This window comes from Orycteropus afer, unplaced genomic scaffold, assembly GCF_000298275.1.
Source record: "Orycteropus afer afer isolate SDZICR_OR568_19922 unplaced genomic scaffold, OryAfe1.0 scaffold00109, whole genome shotgun sequence".
Classification (NCBI taxonomy): domain Eukaryota; kingdom Metazoa; phylum Chordata; class Mammalia; order Tubulidentata; family Orycteropodidae; genus Orycteropus; species Orycteropus afer.
In genome coordinates, this window is record NW_006921696.1 from 2885478 (window position 1) to 2907062 (window position 21585).

General features: G+C 39.5%; 1 protein-coding gene across 1 annotated transcript in view; it reads left to right on the plus strand.

Annotated features, from left to right (window-relative positions):
* The window catches only part of VEPH1 (ventricular zone expressed PH domain containing 1), a 407512-nt gene that overhangs the window by 142207 nt on the left and 243720 nt on the right, over positions 1-21585 (plus strand). Inside the window, exon 5 of the mRNA XM_007943547.2 lies at positions 1412-1621. Coding sequence (XP_007941738.1) covers positions 1412-1621 — 210 coding nt within the window. The remainder of the gene's footprint in view (positions 1-1411; positions 1622-21585) is intronic.

Below are 21585 nucleotides of genomic sequence, written 5' to 3' on the forward strand. Positions count from 1 at the left end.
TGTAACCCTGGGGCTGACTCATTTCCACACTGGCCCCACCTTAGAACTGTGGTGTTGCGAGGTGGGATAGGTAGGCTTTTCTGGCTGGGCCCTTCACTGCGGGACCCTGCATAAGTTTCTTCTTGTTTTCGAGCCTCTGTGAAAAGAAGGCAGTGGTGGCTATCTCGCAGAATCATTAGGAGAAAGTCTACTTCCCCCCCCCAAAAAAAAAAAATAAAATAAAATAAGTCATCAAAACACAAAGCAAATAAGATAACAGAAATATGGGAAATATAATGTGCAAATTATTTTTACTTTTATTACTCAGTTTTCCATTGGTTGCTTTTTTTTACTTCTTGTATTTTAGCAGACAAAACAATTCATTATCAATCTGTTTATTAGCAAAGTGACTTTAGTCCACATACACACATAAATCATACTTTCTTTAATGTTAACTATCATATCCCTATATTCATAACATATAAAAAGGAGCTCTGGTGGTACTGTGGTTTAAGCGTTGGGCTGCTAACCAAAAATCAGGAGTTCAAACCTACCAGTCACTCGTTGGGAGAAAGCTGAGGCATTCTGCTTCTGTGGACATTTGCAGCTTTGGAAATGATATGTGCCAATTCTAGCCTGTCCTATAGAGTTGCTATGAGTTGAAGTCAACTCAATAGAAGTGAGGGTTGTTTTTTTTTTTAATATTCATAAAAGTATTAAAAATCATGAGAGAAATATTAGAGTGGTAGGACAATGGTGGAAATCATTTTACTTTAATAATTTTCTTTGTGTTATTATTATGTTTTTGTAATCAAATGGAAAAGTAAAGAAAATATGGTAGCTCTTTCTTGCTTTCTTAGTTTTATTATTAAATATTCCCAATCCATATATTTCCAATTTGAAGGTGTTGATTAATATTAGTGAAGATCTCTCAATACTTACATTGTCCTTTAATTGCAGTGGTTTGGAGGAAATATTACATCACTATTTGACTCCTAATGAGGACATAACACATCAGACTTGGTTTATGAATAGCAATATCTAAGTAATTTGGAAACTTCACTCTGCAACAGCAAGACATAGATAAAACAATTAAAAAAAAAAAAGGAAACTGAAAACTGTCTGTGTTCTAAAGTAAATGTTACTTCCAAATTTGGGAGATTTGCTTGTGTTCCAATGAGGATTATCATTATAGAATGTGTTGAGTTCAGATTTAATGCAAAAAAAAAAAAAAAGATTTGCTTTTGAGATTGACTCTGACTTAATAAGAGTTATGTCATGTTGACATATGCAGGACTCGTGCACTCAAATTTAATGCAACAAAAAAAATTGCTTTCGAGATTGACTCCAACTTAATAAGAAATTAATTAATTATATTTAATTTTCTCTTTGCTTCTCCTTCCTTCTTTCCTCCTCTCCTTTCTTTTTGTAGATGGTTCAGAAGTGTATTCCATTCCTAATTGGGCACTTGAAGGATTCGACCCATAATGATGTCATCCTAAACATCCTCATAGAGATTGCAGGCTATGAACCAGTGGCGTTGAATAGTTTTCTTCCAATACTGAAAGAGATTGGTGAGCGGTTTCCCTACCTCATTGGACAAATGGCGAGGATCTATGGAGCTGTTGGGCGTGTGGATGAAGTAAGTTGAGCATTTTTCTCCCCATTTCCCTAAGATCCACTGGCACTTAACACACTGGAGTTCTGAGATCTATGACTTGTCTTGGACTTCTGAGAGCCCCCGTCTCTATTTCATATTTTCCTAACTATGGCCTCTGGGTCAAGGATTGCTTGTAGCTGGGCTATGAGGAAGGTTCAGGAAGTGAGAATTTTATTGTTGGAATGATCACCTGAGGAGGGAGAAGAGTTAAAATCGAGTCATATAATAGGTTCAAGACCATTTTTTAATAACAACTGGAAAGAGAGTTTTGCAATTCTGCTTAATGCAGAAGACTTTCAGTAAGCATAGCATTAGGTCTCAGAGACCACCCATTAGTGAAAGTCCATAGCTATCACATCAGTAAGCAACTAGACTCAGTATGCTTTCAGCTCTCTAGATGATGTTACTTTAGAGAGTGAAATAAGCGTTCGTGGATGTTTAAAAGTTCTAGCCTAAATATTTGCACAATGGAATCTTTCAGCAGGGACAACAGGATGCTATGAGAGCTTATAGGGATTAGGCAACTAAGAGTTTCCAGTTTCCAGTTTCCAGAAATTCAAGTTCTGGAGAGTGTATGCATGTGCATGTACACACACACAAACACACACACAAATGTGTGCATACATCTGTTTAATGATTTTCTATTGGGATATATAATTTTTATCTTTTTTAAGTAAAAGGAAATATATAGTTGATAGACGTTTTACCTTTTACTCACTTGCATTTAATATAATTATCTATAAGGGAAATATAAAATGGTACAACAAAAAGGGATTTCGTAGTTCACCAAGTTTGACCCCTTGACTCTGCACAAATTAAAATTAAAGAGCCGAAAGATTAAGTGACTTACCCAGACTCAAACTTGGTTAGCCAGTGACCCAGTTAGAATTAGATCTTTGGTATCCTTGCATTCATTTGTGAATTTTATCATAAAATGGATCTTCCCTTTTGTTTTGCTTTATTTTTGCTAAGAGCTATGAACAGTCAAGTGAATCTTGGCCTTCCTCCTGTAGAAGGCCTTCCTCCTCTAGCTTCCCCAAAAGAAGGTGAGAGAACTGAGTGTGCACGAGTCCTGCATATGTCACCATAAAGATGAATCTTAAGATTTCTTTGTTGTGGACATGCTGCTTAGTGTAATCCCTCTCTGTTCATTGCTGTTGCAAATGCCCTGTACCTGCCACGTTCTGTCTTCTGGAGATGCTTTCACGTGCCCCGTAACTTTGCTACCAGTAGAACCTGCTGATGTGCCCAAGTATTATTAGGTCAACTTTGGATGACAGCTGTTTGACAAAATCTGCTGACCTTGCAGATCTCTGCAAGAACCAAGAAATTTAATCTCGGATGCACAAGGCCCTGGAATCTTTAAAAACACATTTTCCTTCTGCACTTTAGTTGTATTTCTTTTTGTCACAAATACATTTGTGATTCATTATTGAGCAGTAACGCATGTTGAAAGTGGCTTAACTTCCCGTGGAAAATGTAATCTGTGAAAAAATTGTTTTTGTTGTTGTTATGTGCTGTCGAGTTGGACCCGACTCATAGCGACCCCTCCTTGGGTTTCTGAGGCAGTATGACTACGGAAGTAGATTGCCCCATCTTCCTTCCGAGGAGTGGCTGGTGGGTTTGAACCACCAGCCTTCTGGTTAGCATTCAAGTGCCTTAGGCACTATGCTACCAGAGCTCCCATGAAAAAATAGTCATATGCAATTATATCACTGTGGGTTTGTCTGAATTAAAGGTGAACCTGACAGACAATAATCTATTAGGTGACCATTGTGTGGCTCTCTGTGGGTACAGAAAAAAGGAGAGATGTATCCAAATAGTCTGAGGAATGATTTCAGAATACTCATATTACCCCTCTTTCTCTTGCCTGTAGCAGGGGAAAAAGGGAAAAAAAACTCCTCTGGTGCTTCTGATTGAATTCCCCAACAGAGAACAGCTCTAGAGTAGACACTTTGCAAACATGTCTAGATATCAGAATTACATGGGCAGCATTTTAAATAATGTAACTTCTTGGGTACATAGAATACCTGCTAAATCAAAATATCCAGTTAAAGACCCAGAAATCTGCATTTGTAGGAGCTTCTGCCAGGGTCTTCCTGACGTAATTGGTTTGTGGATCAGCATTTGGGAACCACTGACTTTGAGTATTTATAAAATTTTCTCTCTTTAGAGTCAGGTCCTGCCCAATTCCCCATCCTGCCCTCTGCTATCATACAATTGCTAATTAATTAGTACTTTTCTAGGCTACCTTTGCAGCAGTTTGACTTAGGTTTGACTGAGAATAACAAACCAATAGTGGCTTAAACAAAGATATCTATTTTTCTCACACATGAAAAGTTTACAAAACAGTCAGGCTGGAACTTCACGTGGTCCACAGTTTCAGACACCCAGGCTCCTTCTACTTTGTTGCTGTATCATTGTTGAGCATACCAGAAACCACAAGACTTCCATGTCATGGTCTGAGATGGTTCCTTGTCTACACCCATCAAGTCAGTATTTCAGGCAACAGGATAGAAGAAGGGAAGAGGGACTCTTCCAGGCAGTCCAATACAAACGTTTATTTGCATCCCATTGGCTGTTGTTGTTACTTGCTGTCGAGTCGGCCCCAACTCATAGCGACCCCTCCTTGGGTTTCCGAGGCAGTATCACTACGGGAGTAGGATTGCCCAAACTTCCTTCCGAGGAGTGGCTAGTGGGTTTGAACCGCCCAAAAAAGTATATAAGCATACCTAGCTACAAGGGAGAAAAAGACATGTACTCGTGATTCAGGTGTCCCTGTGCCCAGCTAATCAAGAGAGAAGGGCAGAAAGAATAATGGAGGACAAACAACCACCTCTGCTAAAAGTGGTCAAGCCATTTCATTTTTCTGAGTCTTTTTTTCTCTCCTCAAAGATCATGGCTTTGCAGTGGATGACCTTCATTCTGGCTCTGACATCCTTTGATTCCATTATTTCATTTCACTGAAAATTCATCTAACAAAATTACCCATAAATGTAAAGCAGGCTTCTTTGGTCAGAAATAACACCCCCTCTCATTTACTTGTGATGTCTAAAATATTACCATTAGGAAGAACCTTTTAGTTTTAAAGAATGTTAAAGCTTATACGTCCCTAGAGTAAGTGTAGTATCTAAGCAGCTATTAACTGTTTAATTTGCTCAACTCTCTAAATAACATCTTGTGGGATGATATTCTTAAAGGCCAAAACCAACAAGCAAGATATATATGCATGTCTATTTCTACGTAGCCTCTTTACAAAAGGAAACAGGAAGTTACTGAGGTATATTTAGAGGGAAGTATGAGGGCAGAAGTCCAGTATGGAGTCCTGGGCACATATGGGGAAGGAAATTGAAATAAAGAGGGAGCCAGTAGTAGCACTTCCCTGAGAAAGCCCCATCATCTTCTATGTGGAGAGCTTGGTCTATGCGGAGACAATGGGAAGTTTTATATGAAACATGGGAATGTTGAGGGTGTCAATGATGAGACCAATCACAGGACTCTAATGTCCTCAGGCCCTAGGGCCCTCTTTCTCATTCTATTCTGGTCTCATCTGAAAATTAACTTAGTTTGAAAGATTTCCATTTGACACCAAAGTAAAACTTTCAATTGTGTTTAGGCATTCAAATTAATAGATAATTTTGTGGCTAGGATTTAAAGGATTTTGGAAATGCAGAAAATTCAATCCAACTTTTAGTATCTTGTTTCAATTTTTAAAATGTGCAATCTGTGACTGGTTGGAACCCACTGTAAGACCTCCTCTCTTGTTGCCTGGCTTCTGGCAAACGCTAATGTTCAATTCCTTAAGAGGAAGCAGAGAGTCTCCTGTGGGTATGCAATCACCAGGCTGGTGATGGCATGAGGGGGCTGGTCAGCCTGGAATTGCACAGCTTATTAATTGGCTAATGGCTCCCCTTCTGTGCCTGCATGAAGCCAGGTGTAAGAACTGCAGGGCTGGCTACAGGAAACCAGACCAGGTGTGCCTGTCTTTCAAAGCAGGACCCATCTGGGTAGACAAACTGTTTTCTGTTTTCAATAGCTTAATAGCAGCCTCTCCATTATTCTCTCTATTACACCCAGGAGAGAAGAGTTGGGAATACAAAACACATAAAAAAATCTTACAGATCCTTGTTTTCTCTATGTCCCAAATTAACTCAGTAACTTCCTTTTCCCAAAATGTAAATGAAACCATGTTTAATAGCCGCATAGAGTTTGGGTCAGTATGGAAAGCTATGCAATGACTCATGGCCATTTCCTGATATGAATTGGCATTCAAAGCCCATATATTGGATGGAGTTTGTCGCTAGGAGGACAAAAGGGCAGAAACTCTGTTTCTGGGACAACTGATGAGTTGTTGCCCTTGAGGTGCACCTTTCTTGGCTCTAATCAGTAGGAGTCAATCCCAATTCCTCATCACCAAGATTTGCCCCACCTCTGTGGTATGTTCAGTTAAGGCAAAGGCATAAAAACAAATATTTTGATATAAATATCCTAAATAGACAAAAATACACAGGTCCTTTTGCCTCATCTGTAAGAAGTTTGCAGTGGAAACCTCTCAGAAAACAGCAAAAATAACTTTTTCATAATTCCTAAGGTTCCATTCCAAACCCAAGCATACATCAAGGCAATTCACATAAAGTACTTAGTACAATACCTGGTGTATAATGAAATAAACAAACCAAACCAAATTCACTGTCATGAAGTTGCAAATTTTTACCATTGAGCCACCAGCCTTTTCGTTAGCAGCCAAATGCCTTAACTACTACATTGCCAGAGCTCCTTGGCATATAGTGGTATTGTTAGTGTTAGGTGCCATCTAGTCAGCTCCAACTCATAGTGACCCTACCTACAACAGAACAAAACACTGCTTGTTTGTGAGCCAATCCTTGCTACACCTGAGCCCGTCATTGCAGTCACTGTGTCAGTCCATCTCATTGAGGGCCTTCCCCTTTTTCACTGACCTTCCACTTCACCAAGCATGATGTCCTTCTCCAGGGAATGGTCCCTTCTAATAGCATGACCAAAGTAGGTGAGATGACTAGAGGAGATGACCAGAACTAGATAAGAATGGCCAGACTTCATCTCACTTTGGTATATAGTGGGTGTTTGATAAATTCAAACTAACAACAACAATAAAATGAAAACCTGCCTGTCTGGAGAAGGCTAAAGATGGAGAGATGTGCTTCTTCCCACTCAAATGCATCTTTCTTAGAGTCACCTGTTTTCTTTTTAAAAATGTAAATCTGATCCTACATCCTTGCACCAAGTCTTCTGTGGACTCATCTATTGCCTATAGGATACTATACAAATTCCTTGCTTTGCCCCAACCTTCCTTTCTAGTTTTAGCTCTTTCCTGTGCAGTATACTCCATCTTCTCTGCAGTCTGTCTTCTGGAGATTCCATATCTTTTCTGGTCACACATTTATTTAACATACAGCCTAATCTTTATCGCCTGTTCTTCTGCCAGTTTAGTCCTACCTTCCTTTCTCCCTGAAGAATTGTTATTTATCCTCCCTGACCCAGCTCAAATGTCACCTTCTGTGTTTGAGTTCTTCCCAGTTCAAAGTGACTCACCCCAACTCAATTCTCCTGGCACACTTTTGTTGTACCTCAATTTGGTATCACTCATGCCTTATTGTAATTTATCTGTCCGTGTCTATTTCTCACCCATTAGTCTGTGGGCTCTGAGAGGTCAGGAATCCATCAGAATCTAGCTGTGGTCTAATGAATGAATGAGTACTATAGAGTGAATAAAGGTATTTTAAAAGGCGTTCATTAATGAATTTGAAGATTGAATTCTTACATGTTACTTTCATTCAATCAAGCCTTTACCTAGTTACAAATCAATTAAGAGAAAGGAAAAGGAAATATTAAGAGGGAGAGGGCTGTTGATACTTCATTGTTGTTGTTGTTGTTATGTGCCGTCAAGTCGGACCTCAGTCTACACAATTTATCCCTGGCATCTAATAGGTAAACACTGAGGATAAGGTTGGCAAGGGAGCATGGAATCATTAACTGGAAAGCATGTGATGAGGAATGGCCATCTCTGACACCAAAAGATACTGGCTCCATATCGAAAAGATATGGTGGGTGACATAAGAAAAGGGTAACAGTAAATGGATCATGAAAGGAGGTTTTCAGAGATGAGGCCTGTCTTAGTTACCAACTGATGCTATGACAGAAATACAAGTGGATGGCTCTAAGAACAGAAATTTATTTTCTCACAGTTCAGAAGGCTAAAAGTCCAAATCAGATTCTTGACTGAGTTGATTCCTTCCTTGTAGGTAGCTCCAGATGTTCTTTGTCTCCTTAACATTCCTTGGCTTGTAGAACAATCTTTACATGGCATTTGTCTTCCCTGATGTGTGTCTCTGTGTCTAGTCTGGTCTCTTTAAAAGTCAGAAGTGATTAGGTTTATGATCAACCCTATTCTGGTGAGTATTGCCTAAGGCATTTGACTGCTAACCAGAAGGCTGGAGGTTCAAACTCTCCTTGGAAGGAAGGTTGGGCAATCTACTTCCACACTGATACTGCCTCAGAAACCCAAGGAGGGGTCTCTATGAGTCAGATCTGGCTGGATGGCAGTGAGTTTGGTTTTTGGTTTTGGTATTCTGGTATGGCCTCATTAACATAACAGAAGAAACATTCTCTTTCCAAACAGGATCACATCCATAGGTACAAGGACCAGGAATTCAACACATATTTTCAGGGGATGGGGACACAATTCAGTCTATAATGAGGCCTTAGCAGTGAACTGATTGAAGAATAACTCTAAAAGAGGTTCACTGCTGAAAACTGAGCAGTGATCATCACGTAGGATATTTGTGCACAAGTATCCATCACATGAATGGCCTTGTTTCCAGTAGGGACATCTCTCTGGCACAGTATGGTGATTAAGTGGGCAGGCTTGGGAGTCAGACTTCCTTGGTTTAAAAATGATTCAGTAGCTTACCAGCTACGGAGTCTTGGGCCAATTATGTAACCTCTCTTGACTCAGTTTCCTCATCTGTAAATAGGAACAGCAGTGTTATTTGTTGTGAAGATTTTGTGAGTTAAACCACGTAGAATAGTGCCTGGATTTATTGGATATAATTATCCAATAACTGTTAGCACATTGGTACTCAGTGTTGCCCAAGGCTTTCTTACTGCATTTCCTTGAATACAGGCTGAAACTTGAGCCTAATACACTGAAATTAGGGAAGATGGCAACTAAATAAATAGCTAACCCTTCTCTGTTTTTTTCAAAAACAGGGGCTGAATAGATGGGTATGCATGAAAAAGTCAAAAGAAGGGAAGACAGAATCAGAACAACATTATTTCAATGCATAAAACAGAACTGGCTATGCCTTGTTTATGAAAAACTGGTGTACATAGACCTTTTTCTCAGGGTGGACTGTATATCCTCTTTATCTTTGCATTTATGTGCAGACCATCATTCCAGGGGGAATAAGGGCAAAGAAAACAATAATAAAGCAACATATTATGAAATTTCATAATTTAAAATAGGCTTTATTTTCTTTGGGTACTGGAAGTACATTACCAGGTGGTATACTGCTCCCCACATATAAAAACAGCTCAAATAAGTTTATAGAGTTTTTTTTTTTAAAAAAAAAAAAAAGCTCTTAACTAAATCTGAACTGGTTTAAATTAAACCCAGGCCAGATTGATTTTTTTTTTTTTTTTTTTTTGTCCATGAAAGACTGAAATAGAATGTTTGTTTCAGTTCTGAAAGATTTTATTTTATTATGATCTCCTTCACTCCTTAGATTCAGCCATACAAGTAGTACAAGGGTTATTCTAGTCTTCTTTCCTAACATGAGTCAACATGGAAAAGAGACTTCTTTAGGAATAGCTTTGATTTTTTTGAGAAGCCAACTTGAATTCATGTGTCTGTCCATCTACTCAACTCTCCAAATAAACAGACTGAAACAATTTTATTTTAATAACCCAGTCCTCATTAGGGCCTGATCTCCTCAGAAGGCATGTTCTAATACATTCTATGCACTTCATCACTATGTTTTTCACCTAATGCCAGACCCGTGTGGTGGAAACAGACAAAAAATGCTTTAAAATGCTTTTTACAAATGATCTCATAGCACGTGGAAGGATGCTGTGGCCACTTGTTTTTCTTTCGCTGGAGGCCCATTCATACCCTGCACCTGTGAGGAATCAAATGCCATGCCCTCGAGTACAGCGGCTGCCATGGTGGGTGTTAAATCCTGTGCCCTCTGCCTTGTTATTCTAACTGGTTGGAACACGCTGGCTAAGCACCAGGCCGTGTTCATTACATCCTCTCCGGGCTCAGAGTCATGGACATTTTTCAAGCAAAGAAGTGATATGCATTTCACTCAGGTCTTGTTTCTGTGACATCCGGCAGGCCTGCCACAAAAACATTTCCAGGAGGAAAAGGAAAAGTATGACAAAGGCAACTGAGAACCACATCTACTGTCCTCATCCTGATGGTGGAAAAACATCCTGTGAAATGGGAGCGGGATGATTTGTGCCTTTAGCTTACAAATCAAGACTACCCCTGAGATGATGGCCGCGAGTCACCCTTTGGGCATGGAACTGATCTCACTCCTGTGGCTTAACTCTCAGCCAAACAACTACACAAGGATGATGTACACCTTAGATCATCCTTGAGAGATCAGAAGGGCAGCATTTGCACAGAGAGAAATGTTAGGGAGGCAGGAATGCATAGGCAAGAAAGTCACAAGGAAAGGGTAACCACAGGAAGGAAGTGGGAGGTGAGATTTTTACAGTGCAGAAAATGTAACCAGTATCACAAAACAAAATGTGTATATGAACTATTGAATGTAAAATGAATGTGCTTTGTAAAATTTTCACCCAAATCACAATAAAAAGCTAATTAATAATAATAATAATAATTAAAAAAAAAAAAAAAAAAACACTTGCAAATCAAGACTAAAGACTCTGGGAATTATTCAACAAGAGGAAGGACCAACCTGGGAGTTAAAACCACAATTCCCCAAGGGTAGTGAATTTAGTTAAAACTTTGGTGGGTTCAATGACTTTGGGAGTTCATTTACTCATCTTAGTTGGTGCCATGGCTGCCAGTTATACTATTGAATTTTCATCAGTTGTGGAAGATTTTTTTTTCCAAAATGAAAATGGCTGTTTTTTTTATATATATATACTAAAATAATTACATGCTGATTCTAAAAAATACTAAAAATAAACCTCTTACAAAATGTAAAGAAAAGGAAAAAAAAAACACTTTGAGAATGTACAAAATATACTTTCAAATAACAGGGCTGACAATCCATTAGTCATAGCCTCCTTCCTCCAGTGACACAGGGTGGAGGTTTTTCTGGGTGCAAAACCCAGTGTTGGTGTTGGGGACACAGGGAGAAAGACATGGTACCTGTCCTTCAAGAGCTCACAGGGTATGGGTTGGGGGAAATATGCAAACAGACCATCAGAATTTAACATGGTACAAAGAGCCCTGTAAAGCACTCAGTTCTAAATAAAAGGTTGATGGTTTGAATCCACCAGTGGCTCCACGGGAGAAAGACCTGGTGATCTGCTTCCATAGATTGTTGTTATTGTTGTGTGCTGTCCAGCCAACTCATAGCGACCCTATAAAAAACCCCACCAAACTCACTACCATTGAGTCAATTTGACTCATAGTGACCCCTCCTTGGCTTTCCCAGGCAGTATCTCTGAGGAAGTAGATCGCCCAACCTTTCTTCCAAGGAGTGGCTGGTGGGTTTGAACTGCCAGCCTTCTGGTCAGCAGTCACATGCCTTAGGCACTATACCACCAGAGTTCCCCTAGTGACCCTATAGGACACATTAAAATTGCCCCATAGGGTTTCCTAAATTGTAATCTGTACAGGAGAAGATTGTAAAGATTACAGACTAGGGAACACTATGGGACAACTCTACTCTGTCATATGCTATCAGACCTGTGTGGTGTTGAAATCTACTCACAGGCACACAACACCACCACCTTGCTATTTGTGAAGTCTGAACTGAATTGAGAAGGGAGCAACTCACCCTTTTGGGAGGCATTTTGGAGAGTTAGAAGTTTGGCTTGCAGGTGGACAAGATACTAAAAATAAACCTCTTACAAAGTGTAAAGAAAACAAACAAAAACTGAGAATTTACAAAATATGTTTTCACATAACAAGGTTGATATTTCACGAGTCATAACCTCCTTCTCCCAGTGATAGAAGAGGAAGAAGGGAAAGACGGGGAAGCCCCAGCACATAAAATGAGTGGCAAGGAGCTGAGACAAGGCCTGGAGTCTTCTGTGAACAAAGTTTCAAGTGCCCTGGAGCAGCGGATGAATAATGGCAGGGAGGGGAGAGGGAAGGCTGGACAGTGGACTGGGTCCAGACTATAAATGCTGTCCTCATCTTTCCGAAGACTGTTCTGTCTTCTTCCTTCTCCCACTCCACTTATTCACCCCCAGTGCCCAGGTGATCTTGGAACAATGTGTTGTTTTCCTTCAGAGTGCAGCTATGTAAATGTAGCCCTGTTTACCTCAGAGTTTCCCAAGAAACTGAAGAGTGGGTAAAAGAACAAACAGATTCCACAAAGAGTTCCAAATGTAGAGTGAAAAATAATGGTTACAAAAGTTACATGTTGCAACAATTTTCAACAATGTCTTGTAATTATCAACTGTAATTTGGGCCAATTTACCACATCCACAAAGGATTTTCAGATCCCCTGTGAGCTGGGCAGCTGGACAAGGCAGTGTGTGGAAAGGCCTCTCTGCCTGAGCAGGCTCCATGCTGGTTCTAACCGGTCCCTGCAGATCTGATCCTCTCTCTCTTCACAGCAGGGCCATCTGCCTTTCTTAACCTGGAGTCTGAAAGGGAAGTAAGCAAGTGTCACCACCAAGAAGGGCAGAAACCTGCCACTCAGTGGTTCAAACTGTCAACCTTTAGGTTATCAGCTTAACCATTCTGCCACCAGAGTTCCTTAATCTGTATGGCATGACAGATATAAGGAATTAATCCCAGTCAGCTGCCCTCAACTAATGATGGCAAATGAGATATAAACCCCAAGTCCCTCACCTCTCAGGTGAGACAACCTTTCCCCCAGAATTTCTCAGTGCAATTAAAGTAACCAGTGCAGTAGTACATAGATGAGGAAGTGCCAGAAATTTGGCCAGACTGAGAGGATGACATGGAACAAAGGAATCATTGCTGATGTCAGTTGGATCTTGGCTGAAAACAGAGAATACCAGAAAGATTATTACCTGTGTTTTATTGACTATGCAAAGACATTTGACTGTGTGGATCATAACACATTATGAATAACATTGCAAAGAATGGGAATTCCAGAACATTTAATTGTGCTCATGCAGAACTGGTACATGGACAAAGAAGCAGTCTTTTGAACAGAGCTAGGGAATACTGTATGATTAAAAAGGGGGAAATGTGTGCATCAGAGTGGTATCCTTTCACCATACTTATTCAATAATCCAAGAAGTTGAACTATATGAAGAAGAACATGGCATCAGAATTGGAGGAAGGCTCATTAACAATCCACAGTATGCAGATGACACAACTTGCTTGCTGAAAGCAAAGAGGATTTGAAGCACATACTGATGAAGATCAAAGATCACAACCTTCAGTATGGATTATAGCTCAACATAAAAGAAAAAGAAAATCCTCACAACTAGACCAATAAGGAGCATCATGATAAATGCAGAAAATATTGAAGTTGTTGATAATTTTATTTTACTTGGATCCACAATCAATGCCCATGGAAGCAGCAGTCAAGAAATTACACAACTTATTGCATTGGGCAAATCTTCTGCAAAAGACCTCTTTAAAGTGTTAAGAAGTAAAGATGTCACTTTATGCACAAAAATGACATCAGGTGTGCCTGACTTAAGCCATGGTATTTTCAATTGCCACATATGCATGCAAAAGCTGGACAATGAATAAGGAAGACCAAAGAAGGACTGGTGCTGAAGAATATTGAGTATACCATGGACTGCCAAAGGAACAAACAAGTCTGCCTTGGAAGTACAGCCGGAATGCTGCTTAGGAAGTGAGGATGGCAAGACTTGGTCTCACATACTTTGGACGTATTATCAGGAGGGACCAATTTTTGGAGAAGGGCATCATGCTTGCTAAAGTACAAGGTCAGAGAAAAAGAGGAAGGCTCTGAATGAGATGGATTGACACAGTGCCTGCAACAATGCACTCAGACAGCAATAATTGTGAGGGTGGTGCAGGACTGGGCAGTGGTTCATTCTGTTATTCACCATGAGTCATAATCTACTCGACAGCACCTAACAACAACAACCCTTCTGAGCTTCCCTTCTCTGCCTCACTCTTCTACTGGTTCCTTGCAGCTCCCAATAAATGATTTAAGAAATTTCTCTCAGGATGTCTGCTTCTGTGGAGCCCACTCCAAGACAAAGGCATTGCCGTAATCTCCCTAGGCCATTGAAGTCTCCCCTGCTGTGAACACATGAGAGTGCCTATCTGTACAGTAGAATTTATCTTCTTATTCCCTTCTAGTCATGCTTGCTGTCCTTTCATTTAGTGTATAAAAGTGCATACGCTCAACCCACTTTAAGCACTTTAAAGGAAGAGACCATGCCTTCCACCTCTTCATTCCCCTTATACGGCCCACAGTACATGCCGACTAACTGATACGTAGAGCCTGGGATTCATCTGACTGAGCATCAGTCTCTTGTATTCATAGATGGCATCTGGTGACATGACAGATTGTATTTGAGGATGGCCAGGAAAGTTAGAATGTTAGGTTTCAGTCATCAGTTGTGGCTGCTGGCTTTCAGGATCTGTCAGTCTGTTTTTTTGTTGTGCAAAGTACGCCCTTGGACCAGTACTATTGGATGTCACTTGGGAATTTATATCAGAATCTACATTTTAACATGTGTGTGTGTGTGTGTGCTGCAAAAGACCTCTTAAAATGTTAAAATGTTTAGGAAGCACTGGACTAGGGTTCCAAACCCTACAGTCTTTTTTCTGCTGTAGAACTCCTGGGGTTAGGGTATGTGTGAAGTCTGGATGGACACACATATGCACATGCATACTGGATGTGTATCATATGTGGTTACAAACATATATAGTGTAGCCATAGGGTAATCCCACCCACAACTGAGAAATTCTTTTTTTTCTTTGTGAACATGTAGTGTACATGAGGTGAAAGTTTACACACACACAAATAGTTTTCCATTTAATAATTCACATACATATTTTACAATCTCTGCAATGTGTTAGCACTCTCCTGTTTCCACCCTGGGTTCCCTGTTTCCATCTTCTAGTTTCTTGCCCTTCATGTTTTCTTATCTTTGTTTTTGGGCAAATGTTTCCTTTTCGTCTCATATAGTTGATTGTTCTAAGGAGCACATTCCTTACAGACGGTATTTGTCTACATTGGTTTAGATGTGGCTTCCAGGAATGGCTTCAGTACCACATTAGAAAGGTGATTTAGGGCAAGAGACTCAGTGGTACCTCCAGTCTCTATCAGACCAGAAAGTCTGGTCTTTTTTCTGAATTGGAAATTTGCTACACATTTTTCCTATTCTCATTGGGACCTTCTATTATACTCTTGGTCCTCCTGGTCCAAATGGCCAGTAGAATAGCTGGGCATCATCTGGTTCTTCTGGTCTCAGGCTACAGGAGACTGTGATTCATGTGGGCCATTAGTCCTTTGGACTAATTGCTTTGTTGAGTCTTTGGTTTTCCTTCACTCCATTGCTCCGGGTGGGAAGAGTTGTATCTTTAGATGGCCAGTTGCAAGCTTTTAAGACCCCAGATACCACTCACCAAACTAGAATGTAGAACATTGTCTTTATGTACTGTGCTATGCCAATCAGTCTAACCCAGGGGCTCAGTTCCATGAGGTGTTAGGTTATGTTTACAAAGTTTCCGTAGCTGTGCCACCTATGTGCTTTATTATATATATGAATATACATACAACACATACAAATATGTATGTAGAAATACCCACAACCATACCGATATAAGCACACAGGTAGAGTCCTATACCACCTCCCACACCTATTTAGCATACATACTTACTTATATAGGAGCTCTGGTAGCATAGTGGCTAAGTCACTTGCCTGCTAACCAGATGGCTGGTGGTTCAAACCCACCAGCCACTCCTCGGAAGGAAGGTTGGGCATTCCTACTTCCGTAGTGATACTGCCTCGGAAACCCAAGGAGGGGTCGCTATGAGTCGGGGCCGACTCGACGGCACATAACAACAACAACAACAACAACTTACTTATATATCTACTCACAAATTATTGTTAGTTGTTACTGTTGTTGTAGGATTGTATATGTTCGAGTATTTACCGTAGTTCTCCTTTATTCTTGCATACCTCTTAGTGACTTCCTTTGCCTTGGTCATGGAATGACTTCCCCTATGTTGTATATTGCCTTTTCCTTCACCAGAATTAACATATATCTACTGGCATTTGACTTCTAATTAGAAGGTTGGCAGTTCAAACCCACCAGCCACTCTGGGAAGGAAGATAGGACAATCTACTTCTGTAAAGATTTACTGCCTCGGAAATCCAATGGGAGTCACTGAGTTGTAATTGACTCGATGGCAGTGGGGTTTTGTGTGTGTGTGTGTGTGTGTGCACGTGTTTGGTTTACTGTCTGTTTAGTGATTCTTCTTCCCTCCTCCTCCTATCCCTGGTGACCATCAAAGAATGTTTCTTTCTGTGTGTAAACCTATTTTTGACTTTTATAATAGTCATCTCATACAGTATTTGTCCTTCTGTGATTCACTTGTTTCACTTAGCATAAATGTCCTCCAGATTCATCCTTGTTGTAAGATATTTCTCAAACTCATTATTTTTCATCAGTGCATAGTATTCCATTGCTTATAAGTCCCATAATTTGTTTATCCATTCGTCCATTGATGTACACTTTGGTTGTTTCCATGTTTTTGCTGTTGTGAATAATGCTGTGATGCACATGGGTGTGCATATGTCTATTTGCATCACAGCTCTTATTTCTCTAGGATATATACCTAGGAGTGGGATTACTAGATTGTATGGTATTTCTGTTTTCAGAGTTTGAAGGATGCTCCATATCATTTGCCATAAGTTGTACCATTTTATACTCCCATCAGCAGTATATAAGAGTTTCAATGTCCCCATAATTTCACTCGCAGTTTTTGTTTTTCTGTTTTTTTTTTTTTTTTAAATCAGTGCCATGATTGTCAGGGTGAGACAGTATAGCATTGTTGTTTTGATTTGCATCTCTCTAATGGCTAATGATGATAAGCATTTCTTCATGTGTTTGTTAGCTGGTTGAATGTCTTCTGTGGTGAAGTGTTCATGTCTTTTGCCCAATTTTTAAACTGGATTGTTTGTCTTCTTGTTGTTGAGATGTTGGAGTTTTCTATAAATTTTAGAAATTGGACCCTTTTTAGGTGTGTTGTTGTCAAAATTTTTTTTCCCTATCTGTAGTTTCTCTTTTTACTCTCTTGGTGAAGTCTTTTGGTGAGCTTAAGTATTTAATTTTTAAGAGGTCCCACTTGTCTAGTTAATCTTCTGCTGTTTGTGCATTTTTAGTTATATTTGATATTCTATTTATGCCATAGATTAGGGCCCCTAGCTTTGTCCCTATTTTTCAAGGTTAATTTTTAAAGCATATTTGTTTCAATGTAAATAAGTTAGTAATTTTTAAAAATTATCATCTTTGGCAATGTAAAGAAGATAAACAGAAGTTCATTGAATATTGAGTAGTGTTTATAATACGGTTTACAAACAGTTATCACACATCTATTTTCAAGGCCAAACCAGGAGCTCTGGTGGCACAATGGTTAAGGCATTCTCCTGCTAACCAAAAGGTTGACAGTTTGAATTCACCACTTGCTCCATAGGAAAAAGATGAGGCAGTCTACTTCCATAAAGATATACAGGCCTGGAAATCCTATGGGAGAGTTCTACTCTGTCCTATAGTGTTACTCTGTGTCAGAATCGACTTGATGGCTGTGGCTTTGTGTCCAAGGCACTGCAGGGAATAAAAATAAGTTTCAGGCCCAGTGTTGTTAGTTTTTCCTTCACCCAGAAATTATTCTTCCCTGGGCAAAAATTAGGATGCATTGACACTTTTATGTAACATTTTTAGAATTCCTCATCCCACCCTTACTCCTGTGGAAAGAGGGGAACTTCTAGATTAACCATTTTAAACATAATATTATAGAGGTTATATTCAAGATCCACCACTCATCTGTCAGTTTGTTGTACTGTGGTGACTTGTGTGTTGCTGTGAGGCTAGAGGCTATGCCACTGGTATTTCAATTACTAGCAGGCCACCCATGGTGGACAGGTTTCAACATACTTATTCAATCTGTGTGCTGAGCAAATAATCCAAGAAGCTGGACTATATGAAGAAGAATGTGGCATAAGAACTGGAGGAAGACTCATTAACAACCTGTGATATGCAGACCACGCAAACTTGCTTGCTGAAAGTGAAGAAGATTTGAAGCAATTACTGATGAAGATTAAAGACTACGATCTGCAGTATGGATTACACATACTTCAATATAAAGAAAATGAAAATCCTTACAATTGGACCAATAAGCAGCATCATGACAAATGGAGAAAAGATTGAAATTGTCAAAGATTTCATATTACTTGGATCCACAATCAACACCAGGAAGCGGCAGTCAAGACATCAAGCTACATATTACACTGGGCAAATCTGCTGCAAAAGACCTCTTTAAAGTGTTAAAGAGCAAAGGTGTCACTTTGAAGACTAAAGTGCTCCTAATCCACACCATGGTATTTTTCAGTCACTTCATACGCGTGTGAAAGTTGGACAATGAATAAGGAAGACCGAAGAAGAGTTGATGCTTTTGAGCTGTGGTGTTGGGTTAAGAATACTGAAAACACCATGGTCTGCCAGAAGAACAAACAAATCTGTCCTGACAGAAGTGCAGTCAGAATGCTCCTTGGAGGTGAGAATGACTAGACTTTGTCTCACCTACTTAGGTCATGTTGTCAGAAGGGACCATTCCCTGGAGAAGGATATCATGCTGGTAAAGTGGAGGGTCAGCAAAAAACAGGAAGACCCTCAGCAACATAGATTGGCACAGTGGCTGCAACAAAGGGCTCAGGTGTAGCAAGGAATGTGACGATGGTGCCCAACCAGACAATGTTTCCTTCTGTTGTACCTAGAGTCGCCATGAGTCAGAGCTGACTCAATGGCACCCAGCAACAACAACAATATGTACAAGATTTGCTCTATCTCTTAAGTATTGATTTCAATTTTTTTAAAGTTACTTGATTTAACATATTTTAACCAGGACCTAGGGGCAATGCCAAAACTCCCTGCAACATTTGACTAGAAATGGTATCACCAGTGATGTAAAGTTTTATTACAATCATACTCTCAAAAAACATGAAAGGAACACTTGAATGTAGACAGATTATGTTGCATAGCTAAGACTGTGCTGTTTCAGATGAATATTGACATTTCAACCCTCTTCCTTGCATATCAAAAAATCTAAACCTGAAGTGAATCGGAGTTTGGAACTCAAGTCCTACATGGACTGAACTACAGTTTCTAGGAAAAGATGTATCTGACAACTGGCTTAAGAACAGACTAAAAAAAATAAATGCATTGCCATCAAGTCAAGTCCAACTCAATAGCAACCCTATACGACAGAGTAGAACTGTCCCATAGGGTTTCCAAGGCTGTAAATCGTTCCAGAGGTAGACTGCTTCATCTTTATCCTGCAAAGCAGTTGGTGTGTTTGAACCACTGAGATTAGCAATCTAATGCTGTAACCATAGCACCACCAGAGCTCCTTTAAAAATGGACAGTCACACTGAAATCTTCATATGTCACAGTGCTTAGCACTAACTAAAATGTTATCTATATGAATTGTCAGACATTCTGTAGAGGATCTTTTTTTTTTTTTTTACTCTCTTGTTCAAACTTTTATTTTTTAAATGATTTTATTGAAATATAATTTTATATACAGTGAAATACACAAAACCAAAGTGACATGGGTTAATGCGTGTTTTTTGTTTGTTTGTTTGTTTTTTTCAGTGTTCCCACCCCTCCACTCCCACCCCTGGCAACCAACAAAGAAAATTTCCCTCCTTTCCTTGACCTTCCACGACAATGAACTAATACTATATTTGTTCTTCTGTGATTGAATTATTTTACTTGGCATAATGTCCTCCAAGTTCATCCATATTATGCAGTGTTTTGCAGACTCTACATTAGTCTTTAGTGCTGCATAGTATTCCATTGTGTGTATGTACCATAGTTGGGTCATTCACTCTTCCATTGATGGGCATGTAGGTTGTTTCCATCTTTTTGCTATTGTAAATAGTGCTGCAATGAACATGGGTGTGCATATATCTGTTCTGTCCTGGCTCTCACCTCCCTAGAATATGTATTTAGTAATAGGATTGCTAGGTCAAATGATATCTCCAATTCCAGCTTTCTAAGGAATCGCCATACTTCTTTCCACAGTGGTTATATCAATTCACAGTCCCACCAGTAGTGTGTAAGAGTCTCAATCTCTCCATATCCCCGGCAGCATTTATTTTCTGTGTTATTGAACTTTGCCATTTGTGCTGGGGTGAGATGGTATCCCATTATTGTTTTGATTTGCATCTCTCTGATGGCCAATGATCATGTCTTTTCATGTGTTTGCTGGCCACCTGAATATCCTCCTTGATGAAGTGTCTATTCATGTCTTGTGCCCATTTTTCAATTGGATTGTTAATTTCTTTGCTGTTGAGGCATTGGAGTTTTCTATAAATCTTAGAGATAAGTTCCTTGCCAGATATGTAATTATCATCAAGTATGAATTTGTTGCCGTTATTTTTGTTATGTGCTTTTCTGTGGTGTTGCTTTCTTTGTTCCATATAATTTTCTGTGCTGAGTTCATTTTGTTTATGAATTGTGTTATCACTTCCTTCGTTTCTATTATTTTAGTATTTGCTAAATATTTGTGCTGGTCCTTTATTTTTATTTGGACGTAAAGTTTTATCATTTTTCTTTGAGGTTACCCTGTGATTTATAGTTTTCTTCCCAAGTTTAGAACAGTCCATTCTATTTTGTAGTTGTCTTGACTTCCCTATCATTTAGAAGTTCTGTAATGACAGTTTTTTTCCCTCCTTTTGGTTTGTAGTTGTCCTCATTTGTCCATTGATGTCTCTGGTTCCCTGTTTATAATCTTGTAGGCTTATTTACTTTGGATACTTCCATGGCTGTGTTGGTTTCTGGGTTATGTCACCATGTGTGTTAATGGTCAGTTGTTGGCTGTTGTTGCTTCTCTGTCCAAAGGACTCCCTTTAGCATCTCTTTCAAGGCTGGTTTTAACAAATTTCCTTAATTTCTGCTTATCTGGAAATGTCCTAATTTCACTATCGCATTTGAGGCACACTTTTGCTGAGTACATAATTCTTGGTTGGAAATTTTTCTCTTTCAGGGTTTTATACATACCATCCCATTGTCTTCTCATCTGCACGGTTTCTGCCAAGAAACCCAAGCTTAGTTTTATTGGTTGCCCCTTGAAGGTAACTTTTCGTTTTCCTGTGCTGCTTTCAGGATTCTTTCTTTGTCTTTGGTTTTGGTGAGTTTGATAATGACATGTCTTGGTGATTTACTTTTGAGGTCTATCCTGTTTGGGATTCATTGGACCTCTTGAATGGATATATTTTCATCTTTCATCACACCAAGAAAGTTCTCTTCCAACCAATCTTCTACAATTTTTTCTGTGGTTCTTTTTTTGTCTCTTCCTATTCTGGAATTCCGATTACATGTAGGCTATTCCTTTTGATGGTGTCCCACATGAATCTTAGGCTTTCTTCATTTTGTTTTGATCTTTTTTTCTTATTTATCACTTTCCAAAGAAGTGTTCAGGAGGCGGGGCAAGATGGCGGACTAGGCAGAAGGATTGCACAGACCCTCTTCAACAAAGAAAAGGGAAACCAATTAACACAGACACAGA